At 36.7% G+C, this 23,437-nt stretch overlaps 1 protein-coding gene across 1 annotated transcript in view; it reads right to left on the bottom strand.

Annotated features, from left to right (window-relative positions):
• Window positions 1-889: 889 nt before the first annotated feature.
• The window catches only part of LOC113065226 (inositol hexakisphosphate kinase 1-like), a 77,299-nt gene continuing 54,751 nt past the window's right edge, over window positions 890-23,437 (bottom strand). Inside the window, exons 3-6 of the mRNA XM_026236494.1 lie at window positions 17,317-17,521; window positions 16,559-16,734; window positions 5,230-5,405; window positions 890-2,808 (exon numbers count right to left, since the gene is read on the bottom strand). Coding sequence (XP_026092279.1) covers window positions 2,293-2,808; window positions 5,230-5,405; window positions 16,559-16,734; window positions 17,317-17,521 — 1,073 coding nt within the window. The 3' untranslated portion in view covers window positions 890-2,292. The remainder of the gene's footprint in view (window positions 2,809-5,229; window positions 5,406-16,558; window positions 16,735-17,316; window positions 17,522-23,437) is intronic.

Here is a 23,437-nt window from a genome sequence, read left to right as displayed (position 1 = left end):
AACACTTCCCTTCAGCAGTTAAAGAAAAAATGATCGGATGACTTGGTTAAACAGTTGTTAAACAAACACTCCTGGGTGTCCCAGTTACGGCTATTGTAAAATCACATCTAAATACTGACACATCCCTACGGCACAACTCTGCATAGATGCCATGATTTATAATGTTGAGTTATTATTTATACACGTGATCAAAGTCAATAAATGTAGGACAAGATGAAAGAATGAAGTTAATATATTTGCTCAACTGCTTCTATGGGCAGATATGATGTCTGTTTCGCAGTGAATGAAAAAAAGTGTCAATTTTCATTTAAAAGATGACACCATAGTGCAGTAAATGTTTCACCTAGACAGAAAACATGCTGAATATGTAATAAGGAGACGATCTCCACTCGACTGCTGACGGGACTCACAAAAACAAAGGTAGATATGAATCTTGCTACATTTGTTGATGTTGGGCATAATGTCACTGCATCCTCTCAGAAAAAAAGGGACAAAAGCTGTCACTGTGGCTGTACCCTTTCAAAAGGCACTAATGTATACCATTTAGGTTCTAATCAGCACTTCAGATACAAATCTGTACCTTTAATGTACTAAAATGCACCTTTTATGGCTATGTTGTTCTTTTGAAAGTGCACCGTCCCAGGGACAGCTTTTGTACCTTATTCTTTCTTTCTGAAGGTGTATCAGTGTAATTAAAAGACAACTCTTTGAAATAACTCTGAAACAAAATGAAACAAAAAGAAAATAATAATAAAATTCATGCTCTTGTAATGTGTTTATAAAAATTTACAGTTCAGATGTTATTGAGCACTAAAATAAATATATAAATATGTCTAAAATAATAATAACAATAATCAGAAGTGAAGGTTTTTTTTTTTTTTTTTTTTTTTTTTAAATAAAGAGGGGTAAAAATATCTGCAAACAATTCTTTATACCTTACACAATTTTGCTTTTCAGGGTGATTTATTTTTTAGGATGTTTAAATATTTGGGCAGATTAAGAAAATTATTTTATTTATTTATTTTACAGTGAGACAATTCTCTTTAATGATAACCACGTTACAGACAGGGAAAGACTCTTGTAACACAAGGGTAATCTAAATTCAAGACTAAAAATACATTATCCCACCAAAACCCCTACGACTGCTAAATCACAGAGGAGGATCAACAAAAATGTAAAAACATTAAATGTAATGATTGCTTTAAATGTACAGAGTAAGATAGCTACCAAAACGGCCAAAACATAATAATAATAATAAAATAAAAAAGCATCATGTGACCGGTTAAATAGGCTCGCATAGTTAAGCTGTGAATTCGACTATTCCCACAAGTCCAGATTCATCCTCTTGTCAAAGACGAGTGGTTTAAAACCTCCTTTAAATGCCCCCAAGTCCTCAAGTAAAGATTTGACCAACTATTCTGAGCTAAATTTGCTCCCTTTTAAACTCCTGAAGAAATACTGAGTGTTTATACAGGGAACAAGAACATCTCATATTTCACACTCCGCCACCCAACAAATAAATAAATAAACAAAAACAAAAAACAACTACAACATTGCATTAAGTATTTTAAAAGCGTTAAGATTTTTTTTTTTTTGCATGGTGACATTATTTTTTATAACTAATCTTCCCTATCAGTCTCATTGGTACAGTATGATGTGAACAAATAATGATACAGTATTTAAAATGGCAAAGTACGATTAATGAATTCTGTGTCTGGAAAATGTTTTCAAGAAGAATTTGGGGAGAAATGCATTCAGGCTAAATTTATCATGAAAATAATGTAAAAAAAATCTAAAAGCTCCTAAAACAGGCTTTATTTATGCAATATAACATCTTTCTTATTTGGATTTTGGGGTGAAATGCGACCTGGACTTCTCTTCTTGAGAATCACACACAAACACACACACACACACATACGTGTTTTCTCTCTAAATAGCAATCCAACAATCAAAGAGAGACCCTGACAGTGTACACAGCCTGAGTTCACGGTTCATTCCTGCAGTGCTTCAGTGGCCACATGGTGGCGCTGAATCCATGTGACAAACTAATTGAAAACACCTTCTGTCGAGGGGAGGCTAGGAGCAATTTCTTTCCTTACAGCAGGACCTTCATACCTTCATAGGCAGAAGTCACCTCCATTTATTGTGTGCACCGATCCCTCATGGTTCAAATAATAACTAAGACACACAAAACACAAACCTTTAGTTTGACAAACATCTTTGTTTTTCTATGAAAATGACAACAGTCTGCGTGAAGTTGCTAGGCTGCAACTGAATAAGCAATGAGTTCGGCTACTGATTCTCATTGCGGATTTCCTGCAAAATGTTGATGAGGCTCTCTAGTCCGAGCACATAGCCACGGTCAGGTCCGTCGTGGACAGTTTGGTCATCCCGGAAACCTTTAAATGTGCTGTGGGCGAAGTCTATCATCCGGACGTCCACACGTCCACACTGAGGACGTGTATGGGGCTCTAAGGCCGGCGGGTTCTCCACAGACCCGAGCACTGTGGCCTGTTTCTCCTTTTCTGATGGCAGTTCTGAGGGTTTCTGCCAGCCATCCACAGACTCGGGGTCCTTGCCCTCGTATATGATGAGCAGCGAGCTGGAGTAGAAGCGGTACGAGGCCTGGCGCTCCAGCACAGCCTTCAGGCTGCATAGTTTGCCCAGGATTGGCTCAAAAAGGTCTTTGCGCAGCTGCGTTCCATTGTGCATGAACTGAAAGAGTGCATGTCGAAATCCCTCAATAGAAAGACCACGGCCATAGTACTTGTTCCTGCATAGATAATGACCAGTGTCCATCTGGTAGACCTGCAGAACAAACATGGAGACAGAGAGAGCTTGAATTATGATTGAATAAACAGGTAACAGGACTACAATGGTCAGTTTGGGTTGCAAATTAGGAGAATTAAATTGCCTGTTAAATTTTTTCAAGGTCTAATTATACTGTTTTCAAAACTTTCTTTGGCTTAAAGAGTCAAACTCTTTAACAACTAAGCAACGACTTCCCAAAACTTATCCCTACTGTTCACATCTCTTACGTGGAAAAAGGCTCAAGAAATGGCAGTGGAAACCGCAGACAGGTGGGAGGTAGAACCTACTTAAATAAATGCAAGTGTTTCTGCCATACCTATACAGGTTAATATATTGATATGAATCACTTCTTAATAAGTGCTCATTGCACAAGCAGGTTAACATATGTAAGAAAAGATGTCTATGCACAATGCAGTCATTTCAGGGCTGTAAATGTAGGAGAATGCCAGAAAGGTTTTGTTAAAAGTGAAGTTGATTCAACAGCGGATTTTAGGCACACTGAAGCTGCAAGCTTTTGTAGAGACAAAGCAATGTGTGAACCATTTCAGGCAATCAGATCTGAAATTATTAGCAGAGCACATCAATACTGGAAGTCTAAATCAACCACTTCACTGCTCTCGAGATCCAACATGAACAACAGCTGCCTCACAGATCAATAACCCTAAATAAATATTAATATATTACAGGATTCATTTTATAAGTTAGTACTTTTATACTGAATATTTAGGGCTGAACAGTATGTTTGCATTTGCAATGGGCTAGGAGCACAAGATGGCGCCGGTGAGCTTCAGCGACGTGAATGTGTGCATACTTATTTCCGGTCTTGCAACGATCGCATTGACAGTAAGGGAAACTTACATACGAAACTTGGCTAGATGTATATAATTAATGATTTTAAAATTTAACAGCCGATAGTGGTATATCAAAAACATGGGGAAACATCCTCCCTACATTTTGCGTACCTCTGTGTGGAAATTCATCTAGATACATCGCGGAGATTGCTTTATTCTTCTGTTAGGTCCACAGGGATTTCTTCTTTCAAACAAACCTCTCAAATATGCAATACTTTTCATTTTCAAAGAGCTGGTTTTGTTCTGACTGTTATGTAAGATCAATGTTTCTGACTGTCAAACAAGACGCACAGAGATTTCTGATAAAGCATGTTTTATTAACTTTATTTGATAACATAATTTATAACTGTAACTACACAATTAAACGTAATATAATTATGGCAGGTTTGCCTTAAAAAAAGATCGCTGTTTGCATTCATGTGTGTTTGTGTTTATTTGTTTTGTGAAAGATCTGCAGCATAAATCATTATCTGTCTATGAGCAGCCATATTGTTATTATTTTGCATTAATTATCAGATTAAACAGATATTAAAATTAGTCACGTATTTTTTACTGTGTAAAATAATAAAATATGTTGTGAAAATAACGATGAAAGAAGACTGATGAACGTGTACTATTGAGAAATGAATACTTCTGAAGATAAATCGCAGCCCACGTCTCACAAGGTAAATATTAGAAAATAATAGAAAAAAATAATGCAAACATTTAAGAGAAATAAGTAATTTGTACATTCTCATATTTGGGAAGATAAAATACATTAGCTGTGTATACACACCATGAGTTCAACTTTCATTTCGTGAACAGTAGTGAACATTAGTGTATTTAATTCATCCACCAGACCCAAACATACATAAGTTTCAGATCCACTGGCTCAGTTAACATTTATAGTATAGTGATAATAGCAGTGTATATCTTATTTGCATTTGAAGTGGTATTATAAATCCTGTAAACATATAGAAGGAAATATTTTGGTTCTCTGCACTGACGTTTAGCACAACCGGAAATATCTACGCACACACTCGCAAGACCGGAAATCCAAGATGGCGGAGATATGCAACTAGCCCATTATAAATTATGACATGCAAAGATTAATTTCAGTCCATATGTGCATCATTTTCTTTTCTGCAAAGATTATTTACTGCCAGAAAGGTAATGAGTACAATGGGGTCAGTAGCCGTGTTTCCACTGTCAGGCTTAAACCGGCGTGCTAGCGTGTGCCAGGGCCAGTCGCGTTTCCACTCTCACTTCCGGGGCTTGATCGTGCCTCGTCGGGGCTTCCTCGGGGACAACGGCCAGGGTTTTATGGCCCAACTAACTGTAAAATTTTCAGAAGCTTAACAGTTCCTAAATTAATTGTTTTTTTTTTCTAAATGTGAAGAAAATTTTACATTTGAAGAAGCCTTTTTCCACTAAAAATAGCTTTTTTTGTACAATACAATTCTATGGATGGTAAAGGTTCTTTATGAAACTATGGATACCAATGAAGAACCTTTAATTGTAAGAGTGTAAATACCCCAATCATTGATATTGCTCAACTAAGCGTGTCTGGGGTCAAAGCCATACGCACCTGCATGCCACACACACGCACTCCTAATGTGGCCGAGGTGCTCTGCTCACACTTCTTCATCTGCCGGGCGGCTTTCTCCTCTGACGCGTCATCACCGTGCTGCCGGGTGCCCATCTTCAAGTCCAGGATGCAGGGGTAGACAAAATGATGGACTACATTCTCCAACAGCAGGAATTCTGGTGAAGGTTTAGGGTCAAGAATCATAGACTTAATTTAGCAACATAAATGCACAACGTTCCAGTCAGTTTAATAACTATTCCTAATTAATACACAGTCACAATACACACTGAAACATTTAGGAGCACACAAACTTGATTTTCTGCACTGCCATGTGACTTCTATTAATAAAACAGCTTTGTTACTAAAAAATGCTTTATTATATTTCTTAAAAGTGCAGTGTTAACAGTGCTGTTTTTAAACTTACAGCTTGTTTCTAGAGTATATTGGCTAGCTGTAGATGTAATTATCCATTATTTAAGAAATTACAAGAACATCTTGAAGTTAAGATACAGAAAGGGAAAAGTCTGGACTGTGCTATTACTGATAATCTCTTAGGTCAGACGTTCGATCGTATTACTGGAAATCTAAAATAATAGCGTGTTTCCAATGAGCCCACTCACTTTGACAAGCTTGACAATATTATCTGCCTGCCAATCATATAGTCAAAACCTCTCTTAGAAACAAACAATTCTCTACTGAGAAGCACATTAAATCATTTATGAATAATGAGGATTTGGGAGAATTTCAAATGAGAGTCCTAAAGAAATGAACATCATCTTCCTGTTGCTCAGCTTGTGGAAATGCAATGGGTCGTGGCAAAAATCATCACTCTGCTGACAGAAAAGCTTCTACTTTCCTCATTTTCTCTAATGCCAAATTACTTTGGAAATGTTTGTGCATGGCATGACATTTATTCTTGCTTGGCTCAAGTTTCGGGATAACAATTGCCTTTACAAGAAAGACTTTACAATACACAAAAATAGCAGTCTTTCCATAGTAGCGGCTGTTTCTCTACACCTTCCTTGAAGTCAAATTTAAGCACTTTTCAATTTTTTTTAAAAGCTTTTGCAGCACTTTACAGCTGTAGTGAATTACACTGCATATGGTTGTTCAGATAGACTTTAATCTGATTTATTATTTTAAAACATACTTTATTTGTACTTTATAGGAATCATAAAGATCTAATTATATGTGGGGATTTCAACATAGATTTATTAAAAGCAAAATTGCATAGACCCACTGGAAAATTCATAGATACTATGTACAGTCTTTCTTTATATCCAACAATTACGCCCACCACAAGGATTACTGCACACTGCGCTACCTTAATCGATAACATATTCACAAATATTCAGAATACTAACATATCAAGTTGATTGCTGGTTAATAATATCAGCGATCACTTACCAATTTTTATATCCTATGAAAAAAGAATAAAAACAAAAAAGATGAGTAAAACAATAACAAAGAAAATTAGACTAAGATCTGAACAGTTAATAAATAGTCTTAACCAAAGCCTGTCCAAACAAAATTGGGATGATGTTCTTGGAGAAATGATGTAAACATTTAATAGCTTATATGATCAACACTGCCCTGTAAAAACATATACATTTACGCAGATGAATAAAACAAGTCCATGGATGACAAAGGGATTGTTAAATGCGTGTAAAAAAAATTAAATATCTTATATAAAAATTTTATACGGAAAAGGACGAAAGAGTCGAAAGTAAAATATAAAAAGTACAAAAATAAATTAATAAGTATTATAAAAACTTGTAAGAAACTGTACTACAGAAATCTGATTGAGAAAAATAAAAATAATATGAAAAGTTTTTGGGGAGTATTGAATAATGTAATTAATAAAGATTATAAATATGCCATGTTTCCTGATTACATGATAAAAAATGACCAAAAAGTAACAAATATGGATAAACTTGTTAACGCATTTAAGGATTTTTTTGTTAACATTGGCCCAGAACTTGCATCAAAGATTGCCACCTCAGATTATAATTATGCTGGCTGCACAAATAAAATTGCACACTCAATGTTTTTGACTGCAACAAATGAGAATGAAAAATAAAAAGTCTACAGATTGGAATGACCTTGATATGGCCATAATTAAGAAAGTAATATGTAATATAGAAACACCTCTAACCTATATCTGCAACACATCTTTTCTAAAGTTTCTCAGCTCATGAAAATCGCAAAGGTCATTCCAATTTACAAAAACGGGGATAGTCATCAGTTCACAAACTATTGACCTATTTCTATACTTTCTCAATTATCAAAAATATTGGAAAAACGTTTCCACAAGTTCATCAAACAACCGCAGTAAGAATATTTCATCAAGCACGGTGAGTAATGGCTTCTCCTACAATTGTTATTTGCACCTCTTGCCACATGTACAGTTTATCTATCTCTGTCGCTGATGAGGGATTCACATGTGATAAATGCAGGGAAACAGTTAGGCTGACAGAGAAGATTTCAGAATTAGAGACACGCATCCAAACTTTAATTGAGGACAGTAAGAATGTTAGGGCTCTAGATATGGCTTTGGATGCGTCTAGCTCAGGGATTCCTGTACATTGTTCGGTTCCAGCAGAGCCCCTGCAGCAGGGAAACTGGGTGACGGTGAGGCAGCATAGTCGTGGGTCAAAACACCGCTCTTCTGTTCCGATCAAAACATTAAACAGGTTCTCCCCACTCAGTGATGCACCCACTGAGAAACCTGATGAAAGTGCTCTAGTTATTGGTGATTCTATTGTACGGAACGTGAATATAGAGACACCAGCCACCATAGTCAAATGTTTACCGGGAGCCAGAGCACCTGACATCTTGGCAAATTTAAAAGTGCTGGCTAATGCTAAACGTAAATACAGTAAGATTGTTATTCATGCCGGCGCTAATGATGTTCGACTTCGCCAGTCGGAGATCACTAAAAATAACTTTAAAGAGGTGTGTGAACTTGCAAGCACGATGTCAGACACTGTAATATGCTCTGGTCCCCTCCCTGCTTACCGTGGTGATGAGATGCATAGCAGATTGTCATCACTCAATGGCTGGATGTCTAAGTGGTGCCCACAGAATAACATAGGTTATATAGACAATTGGACGAGCTTTTGGGGCAGACCTGACCTGTTTAAAAGAGATGGTCTTCATCCCTCCTGGGGTGGCGCCACTCTTCTGTCTAGAAATATGGCAAATAGTCTTAGTGTTTATACTTGACTAACTGGGGCCCAGGTCAGGAAGCAGACAGACTGGCTAAACCGACCGTCTGCTAGCTGCCTCCCGTCACAGAGGTCAGTTAATTCTCAGCACATAGAGACTCTTTCACCTAGATATCACACTATAGAGACTGTGTCTGTTCCACGAACTAGAAAATACAAAAAACGTCCAAACCAAGTTAAGGTTAACAATTTAATTGAGGTTCAACAAATAAAAAACAAATGCAATATGGATAAACAAATGATAAAGCTTGGCTTATTGAATATCAGATCCATTTCTACGAAAACACTTTTTGTAAATAATATGATAACTGATCATAATATAGATGTGCTCTGCTTGACAGAAACCTGGCTAAAACCTGATGATTACATTATTTTAAATGAGTCCACCCCCCAAGATTATTGTTATAAACACGAGCCGCGTCTAAAAGGCAAAGGGGGAGGTGTTGCTTCAATTTATAATAACGTTTTCAGGATTTCTCAGAGGGCAGGCTTCAAGTATAACTCGTTTGAAGTAATGGTGCTTCATATAACATTATCCAGAGAAACCAATGTTAATGATAAATCCCCTGTTATGTTTGTACTGGCTACTGTATACAGGCCACCAGGGCACCATACAGACTTTATTAAAGAGTTTGGTGATTTTACATCCGAGTTAGTTCTGGCTGCAGATAAAGTCTTAATAGTTGGTGATTTTAATATCCATGTCGATAATGAAAAAGATGTATTGGGATCAGCATTTATAGACATTCTGAACTCTATTGGTGTTAGACAACACGTTTCAGGACCTACTCATTGTCGAAATCATACTCTAGATTTAATACTGTCACATGGAATTGATGTTGATAGTGTTGAAATTATTCAGCCAAGTGATGATATCTCAGATCATTATTTAGTTCTGTGTAAACTTCATATAGCCAAAATTGTAAATTCTTCTTCTTGTTACAAGTATCGAAGAACCATCACTTCTACCACAAAAGACAGCTTTTTAAGTTATCTTCCTGATGTATCCGAATTCCTTAGCATATCCAAAACCTCAGAACAACTTGATGATGTAACAGAAACTATGGACTCTCTCTTTTCTAGCACTTTAAATACAGTTGCTCCTTTACGCTTAAGAAAGGTTAAGGAAAACAGTTTGACACCATGGTATAATGAGCATACTCGCACCCTAAAGAGAGCAGCCCGAAAAATGGAGCGCAGCTGGAGGAAAACAAAACTAGAGGTATTTCGTATTGCTTGGCGGGAAAGTAGCATATCCTACCGAAAAGCATTAAAAACTGCTAGATCTGATTACTTTTCTTCTCTTTTAGAAGAAAACAAACATAACCCCAGGTATTTATTCAATACAGTGGCTAAATTAACGAAAAATAAAGCCTCAACAAGTGTTGACATTTCCCAACACCACAGCAGTAATGACTTTATGAACTACTTTACTTCTAAAATCGATACTATTAGAGATAAAATTGCAACCATTCAGCCGTCAGCTACAGTTTCGCATCAGACAGTGCACTATAGACCCCCTGAGGAACAGTTCCACTCATTCTCTACTATAGGAGAGGAAGAATTGTATAAACTTGTTAAATCATCTAAACTTACAACATGTATGTTAGACCCTATACCATCTAAGCTCTTAAAAGAGGTGCTTCCAGAAGTCATAGGTCCTCTTCTGACTATTATTAATTCCTCATTGTTATTAGGACATGTCCCCAAAACCTTCAAACTGGCTGTTATTAAGCCTCTCATAAAAAAGCCACAACTTGACCCCAGAGAACTAGTTAATTATAGACCAATCTCGAATCTCCCTTTTCTGTCCAAGATACTAGAAAAGGTGGTATCCTCACAATTATATTCCTTCTTAGAGAAAAATGGTATATGTGAGGATTTCCAGTCAGGATTTAGACCGTATCATAGTACTGAAACTGCTCTCCTTAGAGTTACAAATGATCTGCTCTTATCATCTGATCGTGGGTGTATCTCTCTATTAGTTTTATTGGATCTTAGTGCTGCGTTTGACACAATTGACCACAACATTCTTTTGCATAGACTTGAACACTTTGTTGGCATCAGTGGAAGTGCATTAGCATGGTTTAAATCGTACTTATATGACCGCCATCAGTTCGTAGCAGTGAATGAAGATGTATCATATCGATCACAAGTGCAGTATGGAGTACCTCAAGGCTCAGTTCTAGGGCCGCTACTCTTCACGCTTTATATGTTACCCTTGGGAGATATCATCAGGAAACATGGTGTTAGCTTTCACTGTTATGCTGATGATACGCAGCTCTATATTTCCTCGCAGCCCGGTGAAACACACCAATTTGAAAAACTAATGGAATGCATAGTCGATATAAAAAATTGGATGACGAGTAATTTCTTACTGCTAAATTCAGAAAAAACAGAGGTGTTAATCATAGGGCCTAAAAACTCTACTTGTAATAACCTAGAACACTGTATAAGACTTGATGGTTGCTCTGTCAATTCTTCGTCATCAGTTAGGAACCTAGGTGTGCTACTTGATCGCAATCTTTCCTTAGAAAGCCACGTTTCTAGCATTTGTAAAACTGCATTTTTCCATCTCAAAAATATATCTAAATTACGGCCTATGCTCTCAATGTCAAATGCAGAAATGTTAATCCATGCATTTATGACTTCAAGGTTAGACTACTGTAATGCTTTATTGGGTGGTTGTTCTGCACGCTTGGTAAACAAACTACAGCTAGTCCAAAATGCAGCAGCAAGAGTTCTTACTAGAACCAGGAAGTATGACCATATTAGCCCGGTCCTGTCCACACTGCACTGGCTCCCTATCAAACATCGTATAGATTTTAAAATATTGCTTATTACTTATAAAGCCCTGAATGGTTTAGCACCTCAGTATTTGAATGAGCTCCTTTTACATTATACTCCTCTACGTCCGCTACGTTCTCAAAACTCAGGCAATTTGATAATACCTAGAATATCAAAATCAACTGCGGGCGGCAGATCCTTTTCCTATTTGGCGCCTAAACTCTGGAATAACCTACCTAACATTGTTCGGGAGGCAGACACACTCTTGCAGTTTAAATCTAGATTAAAGACCCATCTCTTTAACCTGGCATACACATAACATACTAATATGCTTTTAATATCCAAATCCGTTAAAGGATTTTTAGGCTGCATTAATTAGGTAAACTGGAACCGGAACACTTCACATAACACCGTACTTTCTACATCATTAGAAGAATGGCATCTACGCTAATATTTGTCTGTTTCTCTCTTGTTCCGAGGTCACCGTGGCCACCAGATCCAGTCTGTGTCCAGATCAGAGGGTCACTGCAGTCACCCGGATCCAGTACGTATCCAGACCAGATGGTGGATCAGCACCTAGAAAGGACCTCTACTGACCTGAAAGACAGCGGAGACCAGGACAACTAGAGCCCCAGATACAGATCCCCTGTAAAGACCTTGTCTCAGAGGAGCACCAGGACAAGACCACAGGAAACAGATGATTCTTCTGCACAATCTGACTTTGCTGCAGCCTGGAATTGAACTACTGGTTTCGTCTGGTCAGAGGAGAACTGGCCCCCCAACTGAGCCTGGTTTCTCCCAAGGTTTTTTTCTCCATTCTGTCACCGATGGAGTTTCGGTTCCTTGCCGCTGTCGCCTCTGGCTTGCTTAGTTGGGGTCACTTCATCTACAGCGATATCGTTGACTTGATTGCAAATTAAAACAGACACTATTTCAACTGAACAGAGATGACATCAATGAATTCAATGATGAACTGCCTTTAACTATCATTTTGCATTATTGAGACACTGTTTTCCAAATGAATGTTGTTCAGTGCTTTGGCGCAATGTATTTTGTTTAAAGCACTATATAAATAAAGGTTGCACGTCTGAATGGCTTTATTAGCAGCCATAGTTTACTTCATGATAGTCAATCATAGTCGGTTTTAGAAAAAATAGGTCAACTGCTCATGCATTAATTGATCTAATAGAACATATAAGTGATAAAATTGACAGCAAAGTGTACTCGGTGGGTATATTCATTGATCTCCAAAAAGCGTTCGATACTATTGACCATGAAATACTTTTACAGAAACTACAACAAAATGGGATAAGAGGTCTTGCATATAACTGGGTGAAGTCTTACTTAACTGATAGACAGCAATTTGTACAGGTAGGTGAGCAAAGGTCAAGATGTAGGAGCATTACTTGTGTAGTCCCCCAGGGTTCTTTACTGGGACCAATATTGTTCCTGTTGTACATTAATGATCTGTGCTATGTATCGCCTAAACTTACATTTATATTATTTGCCGACGACACCACAATCTTATACTCAGGCAAAAATCTTCAGCTAATTGTGAATGAGATCACAGTGGAGTTAGATAAACTTAAAAAATGGTTCAATCAAAACAAATTATCATTAAATATAATGAAAACAAAAGTGATGTTATTTGGTAAACGTAAGGAGGATGTACAGTTTCAAATCAAAATTAACAAAGTTGAAATAGAAAGAGTAAAAGAGTATAAATTCTTAGGAGTGATTCTTAGACACAATATTAGCTGGAGACCACAAATAAACAGCATACGTACTAAATTAGCAAAAAATATTGCTATTATGGGCAAGAGTAGATATCTATTGGACCAACAAGCTCTCCTTATCTTGTACTATTCGCTTATACTACCTTACCTCAGTTACTGCACAGAGATTTGGGGAAATACCTACAGTAGCCATCTAGAGACTGTATTTAAACTACAAAAAAAAGCTATTAGGATAGTGCACAATGTTGATTTCAGGGACCATACCAACACACTGTTTATAAAATCTAACCTTCTAAAACTTGAAGATTTAATAAAACTAAAAGTGCTTTTAATTGTATTTAAAGCTAGAGCTAACCAACTTCATAGCAACATCCAACATTTATTCACCAACAGAGAAGGCGGATATAATTTGCGGGGAATGCTTAATTTTAAGGTGCAGTGTGTTCGTACTACCCTTAGGAGCTAATGTGTCACTCGAAGAGGTGTGAACTTATGGAATGACTTAAAGGATGAATTAAAAAGTGCTGTAAATGTTCATCAATTCAAAAAACAATTTAAGAGAAGTATCCTAAGGCAATATGTCAAAAGTAATCACTAAGCAGGAATTCTGTCACTATCTATTAAAATGAGTATAATATATCATATCGTGCTGATACAACTACTGTCACCAATGTCTCCACATGATCTGTCATAATTAAAATGAGGATATTGAGTTAAAATAATGCTGTTTATTACCATTGTCATTACTATCACGACACGACAGACAAAAGAGAATTAGGGAAGACGAGACATGGCCCCATCGGGTGAAGGGCTCCCTCCTCCAGACTGGCTCATAAAACATCGTCTTTTTAAATGCATGACACAGCAAAGGTTATAAACATCACCCGCTAAGACAATTATTTAGGGTAGCTGGGCGGGCCTGCTGGATGGGGCCAAGATCCACTCCCAACGAGCCCATGCCCTGGCTTTTTAATGCGCAACACAAGACAGGGTACACATCATCATCATCATCATCATCATCAAAATGAATGCTGTAAATGTACACCCAGTTGCTATGGAGATGATAATGATAACAAGGTAATAACAAGACAAAATATGTACAAAAAAAAGTGTTTCTACACAATAGTGTTAGTAATGTGATACTATTGAATCTAATACTTGAATTATAGAATTGATAAAAATCATAATGAACATATGGTTAACCAAAAATTACTATAATAATAATAATAATAATAATAATTGAAAGAAGTGAATAATGTGGAGACTGGTCATGTCAGTTGTGCCAGTTATGATCGTTTTTTGCAGTGGGTGTAAATTTTCTAGTAGTATACAGGATTCTGTATTAATGTTATCCTTCACGACATAATGCCTTATGGAAAATACTTATTAATGTAGATGTAGTACAATAGATGTATCCTGTAACTCAAACACAGTTTGTACAATTATCCCTATACGCTTGTGACAATAAACATTGGATGTGGAATGTAGCTACAAGCTCTAACCATTTCAAATGCTGCAATTTGTAACGTCCATATTACTGATAGTATGGTTGGAAATTTAACTCATAAACAGGTGTACGCTCGTGGTGATGTGTGCCAGGGTATGAAAATGATATACTTGAATTTTGCACATTTTATGGTAACCTTATCAATGTAATATACATTGTTAAATGCAGTGTTATTTATTGAGCTACAATTGGGAATACAAATGTGAAATCCATGGGTACTGAGAGTATTGTACTTAGGGGTAGGCGCATATAAGCTTCCTTGCTTCAGCCTACTCCTTTTGAGCTTCCATTACTGTGTAAGTTTATGACTTCTGTAACAACCATGATTCTGAACAGCTCAAATAAACTAAACTAAAACTTTAACTCTCTGGAGTCTAAGGGTTTTTTGGGGCCTGTAGAAGTTTTGTCATGCCCTGACTAAATATCTAAATGGGTAAAGTCTAATATCACTGTAATCAACACAAACTGGGCTATAATAATATGTGAAATGCATGCATGTACATGATTGTGTTTTTGAGAAAAACAATGTTATGTGTGGTTAGTGAAAAACTAAAAATGTTAAATCACTTGAATAAGGCAAAATAAACACATAAAAAACATTGGTTCCTGGGACTGTTGAGAACTGGAGCTTGTAGCCTAGAATTTTTCTTTCTGAATGATGTGAAAAGCATCTTGTTTACTCACCCACAGAAAACAATATATTGATTTAAATTTTCTAAGACACTTTTTGTTGGTAAAAGTCATATGCGAGTAGGCGTCAACTATCATGAATATCATTGTGATTTACACCTGAGAAGACAAAGCCCTGCATAATGAGCTGCATAATGAGCTGCATAATGAGCCTCTCATTCAACTGTGCCACTGTGAGGGAGGACTTACAAGAAAGATTGTGAGAACAAAATAAATCTATATAATTTTATGTTTGAAGTTTATTAAGAATATATTTAAGTATCCCACAACATAATTTAATATCCACTTGGGGGAGCAGTTAAACAGTTTATTAGGAACAATCAAAGCTGACTTTCAAAACTGCATTTTTTGCATCATTACTCCAGTCACACAATCTTTCAGAAATCCTTTTAACAATCTAATATTCTACAAAAAACATTTATTATTATTATTATTATTATTAATGTTGAAAAGGGCTGAGTATATTTTTCAGGTTTTTTAGGGGGGGGGGGTAAATTGTTTATTTGTTAATTATGTGCTGCATGTAATTTGATTAATGTTTATTTGTGAATAAATGCGTAAATTGAAAGAACAGCATTGTTTGTTACATTTGTTGCAGTTTTCTTTATTTGTTACATTTATATTATTTACATCAAGCTTTTGAATGGTATAGTATTGTATTTTGTTATTGAAACTTCATAGTGTTTCACTTGATTATACATTTAGTCAGGAATTATAGTTTGGAAAAAGTCTTTGGAAAAAGTTTAACTAGTTAAATGTTTACACGTTATGTGAAAACTAGTACAAGTATATAAATACATAAAAAGAGCCTTACTCATGTTTATGATCTCTGCTGAATAAAGTGCTTCATTCTTTTTTCTGAGGAAATCCATTTCTCAAATCCTCAACCACATCACATCTAACTAACCCTTTAATGTTTATGTGTGTTTCAAGTCATCTCAAGTTAATATGTAGGAAAATACAGGAATAAAATATGTACTATAAACTTGCTCGAGTGTGATGCATTCACCTTTGAGCTAATTATGTGCTGCATGTAATTTGATCAATGTTTATTTGTGAATAAATGCGTAAATTAAAACCTGTTTAACATATAAAGTGGCCGATCATGACTTGTAGCAGACCTTTGTATAACACTTCAGGTGACATTTTCCAAGCTTTATGTTATCCTTAGGAAAATGACAGTTAAGGGGCTTTATGCAACACTTAATGGGATTTAAGGGATACTTTAGAGAAATTCTAAGGGTTTATGACGTTTCAGTCAAGCAGCTAATTATTGCAAGCTTCAAGCTATTTAATGTAGTTGACTATTTGTCCATGAATTACACACTTTTTTTTCTGAACCAAAGTTTCTGAATAAACTGTGCTGTTTTAGAGAAGGATACTGTAGAGTTTCCTGTCTTTGGATTCGGAGCGCATGCGGCTGAGCTGTTGTTTGTGGCAGCGCAGACTCCAGGGGTTGTGGCTGATCTTCTCTGAGCTCAGGCCACTGTTGCTGTCCAGCATCTGGAAGGGCACATCTGAATGCAGGTCCAGGCGAGGACTCTTCAACTCCTGCAGACTACACAGACACACTAATTACCAACAATGCTGTGCAAGTGCGACTACTGAAAATGTTTTGTTGATTGTCAAACTCTTAAAATGAACTTATTTTATATGAGAATGTATGCTTGGCAAATACACACGTTTGATTCAGACAGATGCTTTGTTTGTTATTTATTTGTTATTATCACAGAGATCACATTTTCAGTGTAATCAGTTCAATTTCAGCACCTCTGTTCCACCTCCGAGATTTTGACCTTTGCAACCAGGGTTATTATTAACTAAAAAAAACTGAAACTAAAATTAAAACCATAAAATGTTACTTGAAGTAAAATATAAAAATAAATCATACAATCTAAAATAAAACATAAAACAAATGCTGAAAAAATGAGAACTGATTCAAAATATAAATAAAAAACTAATAGTAAATTGATACTAAAATAACGCTGTTCTTTGCTAAGGTTGGTAACTTTGTTTTAATGCCATGTCATCTGAAGATCCTCAGTCTAAAGCACAGTTTGATTTCATACAGAACGACTCTATCTCGTCATCAGCAGTGGATTCTGTTACACAAATGCCCAGTACATGGATGTTCACTCACTTGTCATTGCTTTCGCTATCGTGAGCTGGTCGGTCCTCTTTGTGCTCGCTGCTGGAGCGGTGGAGGCTACGGCGAGAGTGTTTTCGGCGAGGCTGATCTCTTTCGGACAGCTCTTCGTGGTCCAGCCCCTCACTCTCCTCATATGGATATGCCACCAGATTGATGTAGCCATCAGAGTCACCCTCAAAACACACCAGCACCACACCTGCAACATCAAAATTTACCGCTCAATCTCTGAGATCTTGTGTATGCTTTGAATTCAACAAAGATATCATCTGAACTGCACACTATGACTCAAGACTCGATCTATACCAGGTTATTGTTTAAATTGTTTCAATAGTGATTAATAATAATACTAATTCAAGCCCTTAATAGCTTTTTGGTAACACTTTCCATGAAGCCTGTATTTATAATACATTATAAGGGTATTCTTAAAGCATTATAATGAATGCATAATGCATTATAAAAAACCTTAATATGTTATAATATGTTGTATCATCTTATGAATATTCATAAGAACAGTTTTAATATTTACTTATTTGTGGTTATAGCTTTTAAGAATATGATTATTTATAACACAATGAACACGTTGCATCTAGTTTTACTAGTTATAATGTATTATAAGTCTCATATCTTTCCATTTTTCTGATGCTACTTAAAGCGAAATCACCATAAGATCAGATATCAGATCAGTTGAATGTGTAATATTCACACAAAGCAACACTAATATAACAGAGAAGATCACATGCTTGGATAGTTTATGTGGTAGGATGAATAAAGAAGCTCAGAGAGATGCACACGTGTGGGAAGGAGGACAGTGGGAAGGGCTGAATAATCCCATCATGCCTCAGTGCTGAAGCTCATTTTTAGTTCTGTGATGCGTCCTCAGTGATGTCAGCCAGGCAACGCCAGCTCATGAATGAAGACTGATGAAGCTAATTCAGGAAGAGCTCTGTTTAATAAGCTTTACAGAGCTACATCAGCAGCCCGAGAACACTTGTGCTGCACACCCGGGCTGATATGTAGCTTCTGGACTTTCTTTCAGGAATCTGCTCAGCCCAGCCTTTCATATTATCATAATTAGATTATATATTTTCCTATATTCTAGCTGCTTTCTGAGACATATCATGCAGAAGCAACTGCTCTGTGACACCCACACAGACTAGGCACTAAGTGAGACAAAAATGACATATTTATTTACTCTATATTTAAAAGTATATATTTACAAATCACAACAGTGTCAAGACAAATTACATTTTGCTCACGCGTAACCCAAGACAAACACTGTACACTGACAGATATTAGACTTGAGGTATGAGATATTGTTTACACTTTTTGTAAATAATATGATAACTGATCATAATATAGATGTGCTCTGCTTGACAGAAACCTGGCTAAAACCTGATGATTACATTATTTTAAATTGAGTCCACCCCCCAAGATTATTGTTATAAACACGAGCCGCGTCTAAAAGGCAAAGGGGGAGGTGTTGCTTCAATTTATAATAACGTTTTCAGGATTTCTCAGAGGGCAGGATTCAAGTATAACTCGTTTGAAGTAATGGTGCTTCATATAACATTATCCAGAGAAACCAATGTTAATGATAAATCCCCTGTTATGTTTGTACTGGCTACTGTATACAGGCCACCAGGGCACCATACAGACTTTATTAAAGAGTTTGGTGATTTTACATCCGAGTTAGTTCTGGCTGCAGATAAAGTCTTAATAGTTGGTGATTTTAATATCCATGTCGATAATGAAAAAGATGTATTGGGATCAGCATTTATAGACATTCTGAACTCTATTGGTGTTAGACAACACGTTTCAGGACCTACTCATTGTCGAAATCATACTCTAGATTTAATACTGTCACATGGAATTGATGTTGATAGTGTTGAAATTATTCAGCCAAGTGATGATATCTCAGATCATTATTTAGTTCTGTGTAAACTTCATATAGCCAAAATTGTAAATTCTACTTCTTGTTACAAGTATCGAAGAACCATCACTTCTACCACAAAAGACAGCTTTTTAAGTTATCTTCCTGATGTATCCGAATTCCTTAGCATATCCAAAACCTCAGAACAACTTGATGATGTAACAGAAACTATGGACTCTCTCTTTTCTAGCACTTTAAATACAGTTGCTCCTTTACGCTTAAGAAAGGTTAAGGAAAACAGTTTGACACCATGGTATAATGAGCATACTCGCACCCTAAAGAGAGCAGCCCGAAAAATGGAGCGCAGCTGGAGGAAAACAAAACTAGAGGTATTTCGTATTGCTTGGCGGGAAAGTAGCATATCCTACCGAAAAGCATTAAAAACTGCTAGATCTGATTACTTTTCTTCTCTTTTAGAAGAAAACAAACATAACCCCAGGTATTTATTCAATACAGTGGCTAAATTAACAAAAAATAAAGCCTCAACAAGTGTTGACATTTCCCAACACCACAGCAGTAATGACTTTATGAACTACTTTACTTCTAAAATCGATACTATTAGAGATAAAATTGCAACCATTCAGCCGTCAGCTACAGTTTCGCATCAGACAGTGCACTATAGACCCCCTGAGGAACAGTTCCACTCATTCTCTACTATAGGAGAGGAAGAATTGTATAAACTTGTTAAATCATCTAAACTTACAACATGTATGTTAGACCCTATACCATCTAAGCTCTTAAAAGAGGTGCTTCCAGAAGTCATAGGTCCTCTTCTGACTATTATTAATTCCTCATTGTTATTAGGACATGTCCCCAAAACCTTCAAACTGGCTGTTATTAAGCCTCTCATAAAAAAGCCACAACTTGACCCCAGAGAACTAGTTAATTATAGACCAATCTCGAATCTCCCTTTTCTGTCCAAGATACTAGAAAAGGTGGTATCCTCACAATTATATTCCTTCTTAGAGAAAAATGGTATATGTGAGGATTTCCAGTCAGGATTTAGACCGTATCATAGTACTGAAACTGCTCTCCTTAGAGTTACAAATGATCTGCTCTTATCATCTGATCGTGGGTGTATCTCTCTATTAGTTTTATTGGATCTTAGTGCTGCGTTTGACACAATTGACCACAACATTCTTTTGCATAGACTTGAACACTTTGTTGGCATCAGTGGAAGTGCATTAGCATGGTTTAAATCGTACTTATATGACCGCCATCAGTTCGTAGCAGTGAATGAAGATGTATCATATCGATCACAAGTGCAGTATGGAGTACCTCAAGGCTCAGTTCTAGGGCCGCTACTCTTCACGCTTTATATGTTACCCTTGGGAGATATCATCAGGAAACATGGTGTTAGCTTTCACTGTTATGCTGATGATACGCAGCTCTATATTTCCTCGCAGCCCGGTGAAACACACCAATTTGAAAAACTAATGGAATGCATAGTCGATATAAAAAATTGGATGACGAGTAATTTCTTACTGCTAAATTCAGAAAAAACAGAGGTGTTAATCATAGGGCCTAAAAACTCTACTTGTAATAACCTAGAACACTGTCTAAGACTTGATGGTTGCTCTGTCAATTCTTCGTCATCAGTTAGGAACCTAGGTGTGCTACTTGATCGCAATCTTTCCTTAGAAAGCCACGTTTCTAGCATTTGTAAAACTGCATTTTTCCATCTCAAAAATATATCTAAATTACGGCGTATGCTCTCAATGTCAAATGCAGAAATGTTAATCCATGCATTTATGACTTCAAGGTTAGACTACTGTAATGCTTTATTGGGTGGTTGTTCTGCACGCTTGGTAAACAAACTACAGCTAGTCCAAAATGCAGCAGCAAGAGTTCTTACTAGAACCAGGAAGTATGACCATATTAGCCCGGTCCTGTCCACACTGCACTGGCTCCCTATCAAACATCGTATAGATTTTAAAATATTGCTTATTACTTATAAAGCCCTGAATGGTTTAGCACCTCAGTATTTGAATGAGCTCCTTTTACATTATACTCCTCTACGTCCGCTACGTTCTCAAAACTCAGGCAATTTGATAATACCTAGAATATCAAAATCAACTGCGGGCGGCAGATCCTTTTCCTATTTGGCGCCTAAACTCTGGAATAACCTACCTAACATTGTTCGGGAGGCAGACACACTCTTGCAGTTTAAATCTAGATTAAAGACCCATCTCTTTAACCTGGCATACACATAACATACTAATATGCTTTTAATATCCAAATCCGTTAAAGGATTTTTAGGCTGCATTAATTAGGTAAACTGGAACCGGAACACTTCACATAACACCGTACTTTCTACATCATTAGAAGAATGGCATCTACGCTAATATTTGTCTGTTTCTCTCTTGTTCCGAGGTCACCGTGGCCACCAGATCCAGTCTGTGTCCAGATCAGAGGGTCACTGCAGTCACCCGGATCCAGTACGTATCCAGACCAGATGGTGGATCAGCACCTAGAAAGGACCTCTACTGACCTGAAAGACAGCGGAGACCAGGACAACTAGAGCCCCAGATACAGATCCCCTGTAAAGACCTTGTCTCAGAGGAGCACCAGGACAAGACCACAGGAAACAGATGATTCTTCTGCACAATCTGACTTTGCTGCAGCCTGGAATTGAACTACTGGTTTCGTCTGGTCAGAGGAGAACTGGCCCCCCAACTGAGCCTGGTTTCTCCCAAGGTTTTTTTTCTCCATTCTGTCACCGATGGAGTTTCGGTTCCTTGCCGCTGTCGCCTCTGGCTTGCTTAGTTGGGGTCACTTCATCTACAGCGATATCGTTGACTTGATTGCAAATTAAAACAGACACTATTTCAACTGAACAGAGATGACATCAATGAATTCAATGATGAACTGCCTTTAACTATCATTTTGCATTATTGAGACACTGTTTTCCAAATGAATGTTGTTCAGTGCTTTGGCGCAATGTATTTTGTTTAAAGCACTATATAAATAAAGGTGATTGATTGATTGATGAGATATTATGCACAATTTCTGGCAAACACTGTTGACTCAAATGCACAGACACTATTGGAAGACAACTGAGCTGGGCAATGACTTCACTGAATCAACAATGAACTGATAAAATGGCTGTTTTCTATTGTCCTCTTGCATTTTTCCTGTTTAACATTCCTGTTAAAGATGCTTTGACACAATCTGTATTGGATAAAGTGCAACATAAATAAAGGTGACTCAACTTGACTTGATGAGGATGCCATGGCAGAAAATATATAGGATATGTCAACACAGAAAAAGTCAAGAAGATTGACGCACAAGTACTTGTTAACAATTTAAGACAACCTGACAGGGAATAAAACCTATGGAAGGATATCATGAATGAGCGATTAAGATTAGAGTGGGTCATTTTTAATCAGATACATATCTCTCTGACTAACTGAAAGCTAATTTCTGGAATGCAGAAAACTTGGATTGAATCATGATGGAAGTTGGAACACATAAAAATGGAATTTACTTAACAAGGTCACAGAATGTCATGGAATTTGGCGAATTTTGAATGCAAAAATTTAAATTAGGACTCTACTCTAGTGTCTAGTGTAAACATAAAGACTGCATGTTCTGATGTCTCAATGAATGAGTGGCACAGTTTCATATACTACACATACTCAACCCTGCGTACTGCTCGTGATGTTTTCAGCATCTGCTGTATCACTACATGAGAACATGAACACATGAACTTCATCTCCACAGCTGATTTCATTTGAGAAAGCTACTGTCAGATACACACAGAAACTCAAAGGATTCACTTTTATTACTTTTTAAGGAGTATCACACAAATTTTAAGTTTTAATTTAACATTTCTATTTAATGACCTTTTTAAATATTAATTACATTGCATTATTTGCATTGGATTATACCTTCATTTGATTACCACCATTTTTTTATTTTATGTCAATTTGTATTAAATTAAAATCCAGAAAAAATTGTAGAGTGGAAAGCATGTTTCCTTTTTTTGCCAGCAATTAAACTTCTGTAACACTTCTAACGTTCATAGTTAGAGTTTGTGCTCATCCCACTCTGTGGGAATTTTTTAAAACAATGCCATGTGATTCAAAAGGACAGGTCTATTTATAAATCTTGTTGTGACTAGATGAGAAAAATAACCAGCTTCGATGTTACTCTGGCAAGGCCTGGAATAGTCAGTGGAAG

Source organism: Carassius auratus, chromosome 47 (assembly GCF_003368295.1).
Source record: "Carassius auratus strain Wakin chromosome 47, ASM336829v1, whole genome shotgun sequence".
NCBI lineage: Eukaryota > Metazoa > Chordata > Actinopteri > Cypriniformes > Cyprinidae > Carassius > Carassius auratus.
This window is presented reverse-complemented; position numbering and strand designations above follow the sequence as displayed.